Source organism: Apium graveolens, chromosome 2 (genome assembly GCF_009905375.1).
Source record: "Apium graveolens cultivar Ventura chromosome 2, ASM990537v1, whole genome shotgun sequence".
Classification (NCBI taxonomy): Eukaryota; Viridiplantae; Streptophyta; class Magnoliopsida; order Apiales; family Apiaceae; genus Apium; species Apium graveolens.
In genome coordinates, this window is record NC_133648.1 from 183,546,743 (window position 1) to 183,562,483 (window position 15,741).

At 34.7% G+C, this 15,741-nt stretch overlaps 1 protein-coding gene and 1 pseudogene across 1 annotated transcript; one reads left to right on the top strand and one right to left on the bottom strand.

Annotated features, from left to right (window-relative positions):
- Nucleotides 1-452: 452 nt before the first annotated feature.
- On the bottom strand, nucleotides 453-2,171 carry LOC141695709 (uncharacterized). Its single transcript, XM_074499937.1, has 2 exons — nucleotides 1,268-2,171; nucleotides 453-895 (listed from the first exon to the last, which is right to left on the bottom strand). The coding sequence occupies exons 1-2, from the start codon at nucleotides 2,169-2,171 to the stop codon at nucleotides 453-455; spliced, it is 1,347 nt and encodes a 448-aa protein (XP_074356038.1).
- A 6,595-nt stretch (nucleotides 2,172-8,766) lies between these two features.
- Nucleotides 8,767-14,859, top strand: LOC141708010 (65-kDa microtubule-associated protein 1-like; annotated as a pseudogene).
- The last annotated feature ends 882 nt before the right edge of the window (nucleotides 14,860-15,741 follow it).

The window sequence follows — 15,741 nt, forward strand, 5'->3', positions numbered from 1 at the left end:
GACTTGACAAACTGCTATTACTTTTTCTGCTCAATGCATCTGCCACTGTGTTTGCTTTTCCTGGATGGTACTCAATAGTGCAATCATAATCCTTTAAAAGTTCGACCCACCGCCTTTGTCTCATATTTAAATCCTTCTGACTCATTAAATATTTCAAACTCTTATGATCAGTAAAAATCTGAAATGTTTCACCATATAAGTAGTGCCTCCAAATTTTTAAAACAAATACCACTGCTGCTAACTCTAAATCATGAACCGGATATGAAATTTCATGTGGTCTTAGTTATCTTGAAGCATATGAAATAACCCTTCCATGCTGCATAAGAACACATCCTAATCCTTGGTGAGATGTATCACTATAAATAACAAAACCTCCTTGACCTGATGGAGAAGCCAAAATAGGAGTTGAGGTCAATCGATGCTTCAATTCCTCAAAACTTTGTTATGCTGCTTCATTCCATTGAAAAAGGCACATTCTTTCGAAGTAATTTAGTCATTGGTCCTGCAATCTTCGAAAATCCTTCTACAAAACGTCTATAATAACCAGCCATACCCAGAAAACTTCTTACTTCTGTGACACTTTTTGGTGCCTCCCAATTAAGTACCGCCTCTATTTTCTTTGGATCAACTTCTATCCCTCTGCTAGAAATAACATGTCCTAGAAATACCACATGGTCTAACCAGAATTCACATTTGCTCAACTTGGCATATAATTGTTTCTCTTTTAAGGTTTGCAAAACCGTCCTCAAGTGTTGTTCATGATCTTGTGCACTTTTGGAGTAAATGAGTATGTCGTCAATGAATACTATAACAAACCTATCAAGAAAAGGTTGGAATACCTTATTCATCAGCGCCATAAATACATCTGGTGCATTAGTTAATCCAAAAGGCATAACTAGAAATTCAAAATAACCATATCGTGTGCGAAAAGCAGTCTTGGGAATATCTTCCTTTGCAATCTTTAACTGATGGTAACCTGATCTCAAGTCAATCTTTAAGAAAACACATGCACCTTGTAATTGATCAAACAAATCATCAACTCTTGGTAATGGATACTTGTTCTTTACTGTGACCTGATTCAGCTTCCGGTAGTCTATACATAATCTCATGGTACCATCTTTCTTTTTAACAAATAATATGGGCGCACCCCAATGTGAAACACTTGGACGAATATAACCTTTCTCTAGTAACTCTATCAATTGTTTCTTTAACTCTTTCAATTCTACTAGTGCCATTCGATATGGAGAATTGGAAATTGGTGTTGTACCTGGAAGAAGCTCAATAGAAAATTCCGTATCTCTATCTGGTGGCATTCCTGGCAATTCTTCTGGAAATACCTCTGAAAATTCCTTAACCACGGGAATATCTTCAAATTTACTTGTAGTGGCATTAGTATCAACCAAATGTGCTAAATAAGCATCACAACCATTCCTAATCATCTTAAAAGCTTTCAAAGCAGAAACTAAACAACTTGGTATCATTTGACGATCACCACAAAATAATACTCTATTCTGACCAGGAGAATCAATCACAACTTCCTTGGTATAACAATCTACCTTTGCACGATGTCTAGATAACCAATCCATACCTAATATTATATCAAACTCACAGAATGATAAGACTATCAAATCTGCATGTAATTTTGCCTCACTTATCTGAATAAAACCATCTCTATATATTCTATCTATAACTACTACCTCACCCAATGGAGTGTAAACATTCACTTTGGAATCTAACGTGTCAGGATTCTTGTGCATATGTGATGTCATTTTAGATGATATGAATGAATGTGTAGATCCAGGATCAAAAAGAATACAAGCTTCTAAGTTATTGAAAAGAACTTTACCAATGATTACTTCAGGTGCTGCTGCGGCTTCATCTCTGGTTAATGCAAAAACTCGTGCATGTGTAGGTGCCCTAGAGCTCTGTGCTTCAGCCTGGCCAATACCACCACCAGCGTTAGTAACTTTTCCTCGACCTCTACCAAAAGATGTTCCCATTCCTCTATTCTGAACAGTTGTCTCTGATGCAGCTTGCCCACTGTTTACTCTTCTGGGACATTCTCTCACAAAATGTCCTTGTTCACCATAAAAATAACATCCTCCAGAAATTCCTCGACATTCCCCAAGATGTTGTCTATTACAGTGCGGACATGTGGTTTTTGTTTGCATTGTTGCTGATTGATTTCTGTTAGCATTCCCAGAAAAATAAGACCTTCCACCCCTAGATGTGAAAGTATTTTCTCTTGTAGATGATTGTGTGGGTGAACTAAAATTCTGACGTTTTGCTAGTCTTCCACCAAATCCACCCGAAAATCCGGATACTTCTCTTTTGGACCTTTGAAAGAAAGTTGGTTTTCCTTGATTAAACGTTCAGCCCTAATGGCTGCAGTTCGCAAGTCAGTGTAACTACGAAGATCTCCAGGAGTTATCTTGCTTCGAATATCATATTTAAGACCTTCTTCAAAATGCCTACATCGATCCCTTTCAGTTGAGACCATAGCCATTGCATAATGAGATAACTGTGTAAACTTTATCTCATATTCAGCTACACTCATAATCCCTTGTTTCAAAGTCAAAAACTCCCTTTGCTTTTCATCCCCGTATATCTCAGGCATATACTTGTCTTTGAACTCACGTAAAAAATCATCCCAAGTTAATATTGGTGGTTGTATAGCTGAGTCTGGAACGGTCTCCCACCAATCATATGCATCTTCTTGCTGCAATGACACTACATAATCAAACTTCTCCACTGGAGCACAACGCATCATAATGAATACCCTTTCAGTTCTTTTCAACCATTTTTCTGCTTCAGCAGGATCTACAGTGCCAGAGAAGTCAATTGCCCCTAACTTCCTGAGTTCTTTATAGTCACGTTTTCTATGTTCATCTCTAGGAACAATCCTAGGTCCTTCCACTTCTTGTTCTATATCTACATTGTGTGCATGCAAGTGTACTTGTGGAGCATGTGATCCACTTCTAGACTGTTGGCCACCTACTCCACCACTCCCTTGTGCAATAGGAACGTGAATTTCTTGATTTATATCCATAGACCTGTAATTATATGCATACAGGTTAATTAAAGCTATATAATTATAACTTATCATATGCACATAAATAAATATATGTCCTAAGAATCATATCCCTGCTCTGATACCAACTAATTGTGACACCCATGTACCTCATTGTATTTATATGATTTAATCTAATTGAATATATACTTGTAAAAACTAAATAGGTTCAAGCGCTCAAATTTTAAATACACACAATTATATGTATTAATATTACAAACCCACATTTTTCCTTAAGTTATACAAATAGATTCGACACAAAAATTATAAATAGCTTCCCAAAAGACTTAGATAAGTATAGCTATATATATAAGTGCTGAAGAGTAGGGAGTCTGGAGCATTAGCTGGCCGACCTGTGACTTAAAACTGTATTTACCACTCCAAACTTGATATCACGCAAAAGTCTATTTTTTTGGATAACCTGTAAAGTATTTGCATTTGATATGAGTTGCAAATCAGTAAGAATAAATCATTATAACTTTTAATCTAATAAATTTAATAATATAATAAAACAATAAAATACTTGTGCCATGTACATGAATACATATGTGCTAATATTACCTTGACTTTTATTGTTGTGACCAATCAATCTTTTAGTATCATTCCGGAATTCACATTGTTTCACGTTATTGCCTCAAAGGCTCATAATTCACGTTATTAGCCAAAAAGGCTGAAAATTCACATTGATAGCCACAAAGGCTACTAATTCACGTTAAAGGCTAGCTAGGCCTATCTTTGATACTATAATATTGATGGTCACAGCGCCTTTAATTAATCCAAGTGCTTATTCATCTTTATAGCATGTTAAAAAGAATCCAAGTAGCAGGTTATACGGTTATAACTATTTTACAGCCAGTACAACACAATAAGTATACAGTCACATAATATAAACATTTTACAACATGCACATATAATTAAACAATATATTCAAGTAATATTCTCATAATCAAGTAATTAAAATGAACTTATAAAGATAATTATATTAGAATCAGGTTCCGATTTATACTCACCTTATACTTTTTAAAACTCGAGTATTTTATTCAGATCCTCTGTGCTATCACCGTTATGGTCTAGAAACTATTAAAGAAAGAGATCCTCTCCATTCTCTTGATATGCAGTAGTATTTGTTGTCCCCCAGTTTCTTCCCCTCTTTCCCTTTTTCATCTGTTATTTATTTTATTTTTCTCCCAACGCGTCAGCCCCCCATACCAGACTTTATTCTTTTAAGTTTATCATTTGCCATATATGTGTCAAGACACTAATCTCCCAACTGCAGTGCCACGACTACTATTTTCTCTTTTATAATTATCTTTGTCATAACTTTTTAAAGAAGCTAGTCATATTTAAAATGGGCCAAACCATTCGCTTCTATTGGAATTAAAAGCCCATAAAAAGCCCATTATAATTATGGGTCATGAGGGACATTTACAATGTGTATTAAGTCAACTTGTCTTTTTTTTTTAATTTACTAACAAGCTTAAATTATTATTTATATAAAATAGTAATCCAAGAGTTAATAACTAAGTGGAGTAACCATAATTTGGTCACCTAAACCTTCGGTTGTCACCATCTTTATTATTAAATAATAAATTATTTCCAAAAACTTATTAGTACAATTTCTCAATAAATATTTAAATATATCCGATTTTTATTCCGATTCATCGCTCCGATGAATTCCCGATTTGCTGAATAATCTGTACCTACACCGATTATTACCAATTACCGATTTTTTTTCGATCATGTAAGTAACTAGTTGATAGACTAAGTCCAAAATTTCCAAATGCCTAACTCACTTCATTTCTTTTTAAATTCTCATTCTCATTTTCTTTTTTTCTTTTTTTTTTTCCTTTTCTTATCCTTTAATTAACCTCATTATTAAAGTCTATAATGAACGAGGTCAGATACTAGCTAATAAAATGAAAGCCCAGGTGATCAAAGTCTTATACCTTTAAGAATTTGACTTGTTAGATCACTTTTTATTTTATGCCCATCTTGTAAACTCACTAAATCATTATTATCTTTTATTAGCTATACCCTTATTAATATATTAAATTATTAATTTGTAAACTCTCGCTTAAGACCATGTATACAATCCAAACCAAAACTCTCTGGCCATGCAAGGTCACGTGATGACCAACAATTTTATAAATCTGAAAACTTAAATAAATAAATTACATAAAATTTTAATATAATAATATTTGAATATCCTTAAATATTTTCTTCTTTGAAATTTTATTACAGAGAACACATTTTCTTTTTAACATATAGGCTTTATACATATATATAGCTACTCAACATATTATAAAAATCACTCATATTTATTTATTTATTGTTAAGCTCCCCTTGTCCAATTGTCCAATATTTTAGTGGCACATGCATGATAGCTCCTATCCTTTTAATACTCCTTGTAGTCACCTTTGATTAGTTGATTAAATTTATAACCTTAACATCTAGCACAACATTGTCGTCTCTCAAAATTTAACTAAGATATAAAATAATATAAAATTAACCTCTCCATAATTAATTAAATAATTAAATAATAATTAAAAACTAGATTTAAAAATATGTCATCCAAATAAATTAACATGCATGTATAAAATTTCACAAGTTATAATATCAAGTATATATATCATGCAAGGAACACATCAAAATATTTAATAATTTTATAGATTTTCAATTATATGAAATTTAACTTCCTATAAAATTATATTTATATATAATGTGCAGATGTGTGTATTTAGGATAGGGATGTGACAAGTTGGGACGTGGGTTTTTCCGCGTCATATATTGAGTGTGTGTTTTGTGTTGTTTGTTTGATTCTATACTTGTGTGTATTTCCCCTAACAATTGGTATCAAGAGTCAAGGTTCATGATGGAGAAGGTTGGGGGATTTGAAATTGAATTGTTTAATGGAAGAAACAATTTTACCTTGTGGCAAAGTATGGTAAAAGATCTGTTAATTCAACGAGGGTTATATGCGACTCTCGGAGGGAAGAAGCCTACTGAAGTTGATAATACAAAGTGGGGAGACATGAAGTTACGTGCGGCATCAACGATCCGGTTGGCCCTTGCACCAGAAATCAAGTATGATGTTCTTTAAGAGGACAATCCCAAGAATTTGTGGGAGAAGTTAACGAAGACTTATCACTCAAAGTCTTTGGCCAACAAGCTGTTTCTCAAGAAAGATTTGTTTGGGCTCAAGATGGAAGAAGACGGAGATTTAAGAGATCATCTGAATCGTTTTAATGGCTTAATCAACCAGCTAAATAATTTGGATGAAAAATTAAAGGATGAGGATAAAGCTGTTCTACTACTAGTGTCTCTACCGAAGAAGTATAATACTGTGATGACTTCTTTATTGGTTGGGAAAACGAAGTTAGATTTGGATGAGACTATTGTTGTTCTTCTGGAGGCCGAAAGATTGATGAAACAAGAATCGAGTGACACATCTGATGGAAGTGCATTTGTGGTACGTTCGCGTGACACGGAAAAGAAGTATGCTAAGAAACATAACCCTAATATCAGGTGTTTTTATTGTGAGGAATTGGGTCATATACAATTTATGTGTCCAAAGGCAAGAGAAGACTTGAGAGAGTTGAAGAAAAATCGAGGGGGTAGTGTTTCGCTTGTAGAAGCTGATGAAGATGTTCTTTTGGTTCAATAAGAGAAGAGATCAAAAGAAGAATGAGTGCTTGACTCGGGATGTTCTCATCACATATGTGGTAGGAGGGAGTGATTCTCGTCGTATAAAAAGTGTGAGGGAAAGATTGTAACTTTACCGAACGGTAAAACGGTAAGGGTTGCTGACATTGGTGAGGTAACAATGAAACGTCACAACGGTCGTGTTCAGAAGTTAACTCAAGTAAGATACATACCAGAGTTAAATCGAAATCTGATTTCGTTGGGTAAATTAGTTGATTTGGGATATGCTGTTATGATGAAGAACAGTATGTTGAAAGTCACTAAAGGAGATTTAGAGATACTCAAAGGTCGAAAAGATAAGAGAAATCTTTTTGTACTAGAATGAGGGGTTATTGTTCGAGGGGAGGTATTGGGCGATCGACGTCGATGGCTTGATGGTGACCGTTAATTCGGTTGTGCATGAAATCATATTGGGTTGAAGGGGAGGATTGTTGGGGTTAAACCCAATAGGTAGTATGGTCTTGGTGATTGAAAACATAATTGAATTGGGTAATAATTGTATGGGTAGACAATTATTATCATAATTGAGTTGGCTAATAATTGTATGTGTTGACAGTTATTATTATAATGGGAATGGGTAATAATTGTATGGGTAGACAATTATTATTGTCAGATTAGGTATGTTTTTTGGGCTAAGTTTGTGATGGCTATATATACATAGTCATGTTATTGTTTTGATGTATGCTTGAGTATTGTTTGACTTAAGTATCGCTTGAGTGAATACCGTTTGGTGAGATTGATTGTATTATTGATAATTGTTTTGATTAATAATACAAGTTGGGACGTGGGTTTTTTCGCGTCATATATTGAGTGTGTGTTTTGTATTGTTTGTTTGGTTCTATACTTGTGTGTGTTTCCCCTAACATTAAAGTCAGTGATAATTATTATTATAATACTAATACACATTCTACATATGCAGATTAAGTTCATATACTCTTATACCAAATACGTATTCTTTGTTTTATGATTCATAATTTCCTATTGTCAAATGCGTGTGATGGATATGGGTCCCTAGCGAATGTTTGTTAGGGTTGTGTTACGCAATAAATACCTTCTGAACCGTTGAATGGTTGATCCTATAGTTATGGTTAAAAAATAGTCACAAGGACCGCGAATAATGTCTGCGGTCTGGAAAAAATTACCTTTTTGCCCCTGGTCACGGACCGCTAACACTGTCTACGGTTGGGACCTAAAATTGCCTATTGGTGTTAATGTAGGCGGTTCATTTTCACTAAACAAATAGAAATCTAATTTAGGTCCCAACCGCATACAATGTCCGCTGTCCGTGAACAGGGGTAAAAAGGTAAATTCTCCGGATCGTAGACAATGTCCTCTACGGTCCCTGTAGCTATTTTTTAATCACAACAGGTAGGGGTGATCGTGGTGCGGGCGGTGCAATTTTTTGCTCAAATCGCAAACCAAACCATGTGCGGTTTGATCAAATTTCCAAACAGCACCCGCACCGCGTAACTTCAAAAATCGCATAAACCACACCACGAAAATGCGGTGCGGTTTGTGCGGTTTATTTATTCAAAAAAGTTAATATTTACATACAAATGTAATAAAAATGTAACTAATAAAAAATTAAAAATAATAAATTTTTGATTAAAAATAAAAATACGTTGATAATTTATAATATGTAAGCTAGTATTTATAACACAAAAATTATAGTAAACAATAACTGAATTTATAATTTATAAATATATCTATTTGTACATTATATAGATATTATAAATTATAAATAAATTTATATATATATGAAATTGCAATGCGATGCGGTTTGGACCGCATTGTTAAAATGTCAAACCGCAAATCGCAAATCACACTGTGCAATTTGTCAAAAATTTAAATCGTAATCGCACCATAAAATTTTAAAAACTGCATTTTACGGTGAAGTGTGGGACAGTACGGACGGTTTGTGTGATTTATGCGGTTTAATGATTACCACTAACAACATATGAATGATTGACTAAACGACTAAAAATTTGTTTGTTGCATACCGGCTGCCGGACAAACTGTATCATGAATTACTCTGTTATAAGGTTTGTACTTTGGTATCTTTTGTTTGCATAACCGGTCATTCTTGTCCCCGGCCTTCAAGTGTTATAAACAATATAATAATAAAAAAGGGATAAAACCCCAATCCCGGGCGTTAAGTTTGCTTCGAAAATTCATATTCTGCAGCACAAACAAAGAATTATACTCACTCACTCGCTCCTCTGCTATATACATATGATACACGCCCAGATACCCATTTCTACAAACCCCGCCCCTTTGATTTCTGTAAGTTCTTCTTCATTTTTTTTCTTTCCTCAAAGTACTATTTATTCTTTTCTTCTTCATTTTTCTTGCTTACTCTATTTATTTTTAATTTCGGGTTTTTGTGTAGTTGATTCTTTTGGCTTTTGTATGAGATCTTATTCTACTTGACTCGTTGCACAAAACCCTAATGGGGTTTTATACAGTTGTAACTTTGCGTATCATGTACTTGTTTGTAATTTAATTCCAAGTGCTAAGTTTTCGATGATTCTAGTTACCAACATTCTTGAATTTATTGTTTGATTTCTTGAAATTTGAGATTATTTATATACTTTTTTATTCTGTCTGTGTAGCAGTCTATGTATTGGAGTCCGGGTTGCGGTTTTCTTGATTTTTTTTGGGGCTTGATGTCGAAATGTGCCTCCCATTTGTGTAAATTTCACTAATTATTTCGTTGCCCAAGGATTCATATATAACATAGTGGTAAAGGTCTATCGTGTTACACGGCGCTGTGGCCCCTGCCCCTTTATCATATCATATAAGTTTTGTTGCTCCGGAGTTATATATATTTTGTTAATTCTTAGTTGCACAATGTTCTTGTTTCCTTGTTTAGTTCTATGTTCATGGTACTTGTATTTTTTGCTATGTTAAAGTTTGACAGATTTTCTGATATATCATTAATAGTATTTGTTTTTGAGAAAATGTCCCTAAGTACGTACTTAGGGGGCTTACCTGAGTACATAGTGTATTTTTAATGGCAGAGTTGTAATTTCAATCACTCTAAAAATTATTATTTCTTAGTGTAATGCCACCAACATTTATATTCTACTGACCATAACAATTTACATTAGTATGATACTGAAGTTTGTCCTAATTATGCATGCTATTATTTTTATGAGTAAGGTATGTGAACGTGAACTTCAACTTGGGTTTTTATTTTGTTTTTCTTTGTTGGCTGGAATCCTATCAAATTAAAAAGAAATACTAAAGAAACTCTTTTTGGTCCTTAGATTGTAATCATACCAAATGGCAGCAGTCGAAGCACCAAATTTATTTCTTGGAGAAACCACTTGTGGTTCTTTGCTGCAGCAGTTGCAGGTGATACCTTTTCCGGAATTATTTTCTTCTCCATACCCGTTCATTGTGCTTTTTCTAATTGCTCCCTAAAATAGGAATTACATGTAACACCAAAGCTGTTCTTTAATGCAGCATATCTGGGATGAGGTTGGTGAAAGTGACGAGGAAAGGGATAAGATGCTTCTTCAGTTAGAGCAGGAGTGCTTGGATGTGTACAAAAGAAAGGTTGATTTGGCTGCAAAGTCAAGGGCAAAGCTACTTCAGGCACTGGCAAATGCTAGAGTTGAGTTAACAAGTCTTTTAGCAGCTCTTGGAGAGAAAACTTTTGTTGAAATCGTGAGTTACCATGTTCATCACTTGTCTGATGGAAAATTATATTACCTCATGCCATATATTTGAATGAACTAAAATTCACATGCAATGCTTTAGAAAGCAGTTAAGTAGTTCTTAACTAGATACATCGTAATATCCTGTTTGATTTGCAGCCAGACAAGAGCTCGGGAACAGTCAAGGAACAGCTTTCAGCTATAGCACCAGCACTAGAACAACTATGGAAACAAAAAGATAAGAGAATCAAAGAGTTCTCAGATGTACAGTCTCAAATACAAAAGATATATGGTGAAATTGCAGGGACTAGTGAGCACTTAGGGAAACCTGAAATTGACAATTCTAATTTATCGCTGAAGAAATTAGTAGAATTTCGTGCTCAGCTTCAAGAACTGGAGAAGGAGAAGGTAAAGTTTCCTATGAATGACACTGTTTCTTTTTGTGCTCGACTGCTCGGTGAGCAAACAAGAGAACATCTGACCCCTTCTTTTTTTCCGTCTGGTAGAGTGAGAGGCTAAATAAGGTCCTTGATTTTGTGAGTACTGTGCATGATCTTTGTGCTGTCCTCGGAATGGACTTCTTTAGTACTGTGACTGGAGTTCATCCAAGCCTTAACGACTCTAGTGGCATGCAATCTAAAAGCATTAGTAATGACACCTTATCTCGGCTAGCTGAGACTCTCTTAGCCCTGCAAGAAGATAACCAACAAAGGTTGCTAAAGGTAACAATTTTTTACCCGACTTAGATCAGCTGCAACCTTTTTCTTTCATGTTTGAATATTACTCTGTGAAATAATTATCTGGTCAGATATGTTTTCCTAAAACAAGTTGTTCCTTTATATCGGTTGAGTTTTAAATGACACTTATTACACACCATTTGGAGAATCTGCTGATCTTTAGCAGTTAGCAAGACTGTCCGGGTTTGCTTTCCTTTGATTTACATGACGATGTTATTATTCTTTTAAAGCCATTTATTGTAGTAGATGATTCTCGTCTATTAAAAAAATGAGTGCACTATGTCAATACAGTTTGGATCTTTAGGAATACTGATTTTTTACATGGTTATTGTCCTACAGTTTGGATCTTTAAGTGTTTGGGTTTTAAGTTTTAACTACATGTGTAATGTTAATTACATGTTTTAATTTTTAATTTTGTACAAGACTAATAATAGGTGTAATGTCATTTTAAAATACGCTTTTCGCTTTACATTTGTTCAATTACTTTTGCCTGATATATTATCCCGGGCTTAGGTAAATCTCTTGGTGGAGGCACTCCAATTTTTTAAGTTCCGTGTCAGAACTTAGAACCTTTTTAGTTTTACAAATTTCAGTTCTAGATTGTTTTTTTTGTGTCTTGCAAAGCTATACACCTAGTATAGTCATTTAATACATCCTTCTTCTACAGCTTCAAGAATTAGCTAGAGAGCTAATTGATCTTTGGAATTTGATGGACACCTCAGAGGAAGAGAGACACTTGTTTAGTCACGTTACATGCAACATATCAGCTTCTGTTACTGAGGTCACTAATCCTAGAGCTCTTGCTTTGGATCTGATTGAACAGGTATATAGGTTACTAATATTGGTTTAAATATATTATAACTGCTGAATAATAATTTAAAGAAATTGATTGCAAGGCCAAAGTGGAAGTTGAAAGGCTTGATCAACTAAAAGCTAGCAGGATGAAGGAAATTGCTTTTAAGAGGCAAGCTGAACTTGAAGAAATTTTTGCTCGTGCCCACGTAGAGATTGATACAGAGGCTGCTCGTGGGAAACTATTAGGCTTGATTGATTCTGGGAAGGTTGAGCCTTCCCAGTTACTGTCTGACATGGATAATAAGATTATAAAAGCAAAAGAGGTGGCTCTTAGCCGAAAAGACATACTAGATAAGGTGGAGAAATGGATGTCAGCTTGTGAAGAAGAGAGTTGGCTTGAAGACTACATGAGGGTATATATTTTATTTGACTCTGCCTTCAGCATGTAACATCGTTGCTAGGGTTATGTTATCCTGCTGTCATTATTTTCTGAAAATGACTGAGGATCAAAATTCACAAATATATAACTCTCAGTTATGTCCACTCTTTTTATGAACAATTAGTCATAAACTTTAAATACCAGATAGCCACACAAACCTTAAATGATACCCTCCGCATTGATGTACTGTAATTTTGCTTATTGTATTGTGTATTCGTTGTCCGTAATTGGTGCACTGAGAATATATAACGGCACATGCTGGATAATAATAATAGAATCTTAGTTTACTTTACCATGCAGTTACTAGAGTACAGTTAAACTCTTGCAACTGCACATAGTGGTTTATGCTGTTGTATTGTAAAACTGCATGAGTTCCATCATGTTACTTAAAAGTTAAAACTTCAGTTTTTTTGGTGTTCTCGATAAGCTTACAAGTATTAGCCTCTACGCAATGTGAAGAAGACATTTGTGGCCTTACCGTCACTTATTACTTGTTGACTTCTACAGGACGACAACAGGTATAACGCCAGTAGGGGTGCACACTTAAATCTTAAGCGAGCTGAAAAAGCTAGGATATTAGTCAACAAAATTCCAGGTACATGTTACTATTGAAACTGTTTCCAGATATGACAAATTACTCTTATTAAATAATTTTATAGGGCTGTGGTTTATGATGGTTTGTATAAGTAATGACTTACCTGCGGGTCAACATCTGTAGCCCTTTCACATTTTCTTTTTATTGAATATGTAGAGGCAACTGTGAGATTGACTGGTGTTAGTTGTAATGAAGCTTGAGATACTTTGAGTTGGGTAAATATGGTTATGCAATTCATTTTAAGTTAGATAAGAAGTTATTGGTTTGGTTCCAATTAACAGAAAAAGATAGATCATAGAAATATGATTCTATCTCCATATGCAACTTGAGTTTGTGAGGCAAGGAGATTTCATCAACATGATAGAGGGTATCTGTTGTGTAATCAACTAAAGCTATGATGGTGGACTTTCACAACTATTAAACATGTGGCCAAGTAGCACACACAATGTCAGCAATTGAACTAAACAGACAGGTTTTTAGCAGTAACAAGGATTTGATTCGATTAAATACGTTAACCAAAGTCATACTTAAAGAATTACTGTAAACATTTCTCAAGTAGGAACGAACTTACTACTAGTTTGTTGACACAAACAAAGACTATGATACATTATATATTGATCTGTAATGTTGGTTGTTTAGCTTTAGTAATGCCACTGCATGACTGATATCTATTAATTTCTTTATGTAGCTCTTGTTGATACATTGATTGCAAAAACACGTGCTTGGGAGGAAGAACGCGGGTCAGCATTCAGTTATGATGGTGTTCCGCTACTTGCAATGCTCCATGAATATGCAATTCTTAGGCATGACCGAGAGGAAGAGAAAAAAAGGACGAGGGTCAATTTCTGCTCTTCTATTTCTGTTCTTTTTAATCGGACAATAGATTTTACATATTAATTTCTATACTTTAGACTGCAGTAGCATATGCTTATATTGAGATTTTTTCGCGTGCAAGTTTGGCAGTCTCGTTTAAAAGCTTTAAAACTATGGTAGTGCTCAGATGTGTTAGTTTCGGGTTGTCATGATATTTTATTGTTGTACAGGATCAGAAGAAGTTTCATGAACAGCTGAACACAGAACAAGAAGCAATTTTCGGTTCAAAGCCTAGCCCAGCACGACCACTAAGCTCCAAGAAGGTGGTGGGGGCCCACATGCAAATGGAACACCTGGAAGAAGATTGTCTCTTGCCCATCATAATGGGTCAAGGTCAATAAATAAAGATAGGAAGAGGGACATGAGGCCGGTTGCTCCTGTGAATTATGTTGCTCTACCAAAAGAGGATGCTGCATCGTATGTTTCGGTCTCTGAGCCTCGTCCGAGTACACCGTAATAGTCAAGGGAATGTGATAAGTAGGTATATACTCTTTGATATATAAATTGTTATGGCAAGTTTAGTAGCTACTTGTGTGGTAATACATAGTTGAACAGGTAGTCATTATATAGTAAAGAGAATTGGGGGGGGGGGGGGTTGCTTTTACTGGAGTAAAGTATGAGAAGTTTGCAAGGCCTTATGAATTCTGCACTGTAAGCATTAGGATGAGATCTTTGTACCTGGCAAGTGCGGTCCTGTCAATGCAGAACACATGCCTGTTGCAGCTGCTTGATCTTCTTATACTTTTTAACAATTTTCAACTTTCAGCACAAGTATAAGATAAAGATATCTTACTTCGGGGAAGAAACAAAGATAAGGATCTTTAGTAAACCTTATGTTGTGCATACTTGACAATGGAAATCATATTTAGTTATTTGCTTATGTATAAGTACAATGCATCACATCATAATACGGTCCCAGGAGCATCTCCAATAAGGGGTTGTCCAAGTTAGTTGTCAACTTTGTCAAATCATCATATATATTAATATTTTATTTTTACTCAATTTTATATCAACTTGACAACATTCTACTTCAATAGTTAGCAATATTTAAGTGTTGTCTATGTTGTCTCTTAAATTAAATTGTAAATGACTCATAAATTAAAAAAAAACATTATTGATATAAATTTTTTGTATTTCTATATGTATTTTAACCATTTTAGAAAGTTGTCAAGTTTTGACAATTTTGATAGGCAACTTCTTGGCAACCATACAACTCCAATAGGTTGGCAATGAAGGGTGTCATGCCACGTACGATTTGGAAATCTCTTGACAACCTTTATTGGAGATGCTTTAAATCGTAATAAAAAATACCATCATCAAAGGCAATGTGAATACAATTGACAAATTTGTTAATTTGTCTGTAAGCATGAACTAGTCCCTCTGTGTTGTGCGTGTGCGGTGTGTGATACCGTACTTAAATTTCTACAATAAAAACACACATATGTTCAGAAGGGTACACCAAAAAACGGTTAAGTCATAAGGAACACCAAAATATAAATTAAATTTTATGCATTTTATATTTCATTTAATATTGGACACAAAATATTGATTTGTTTAGGAAATTCAATATTTTAGGGCCTAGCCTCGAAGCATGCATTTCACAGGATCCCCAATCTTTGGATTCTCTTTTCATCTTGATTGATTCATAAATAGGTAATATAATAATATCTGCCTCGCTTTTCCTTATAACAAGGAGCGGCCAAGCGTCCATGGTGATTTCTGATCAAGTTGAAAGTATAGTTAAAACCATCCTCACCACTTGCGTGCTTTTCAATTTCGAATGACTATCGAAACAAACAAGAAAAATGGTTTCAAACTCATGCAATACTGTTTCGGATGCAATGAGGAACATTAGTGTTTGGGTACCA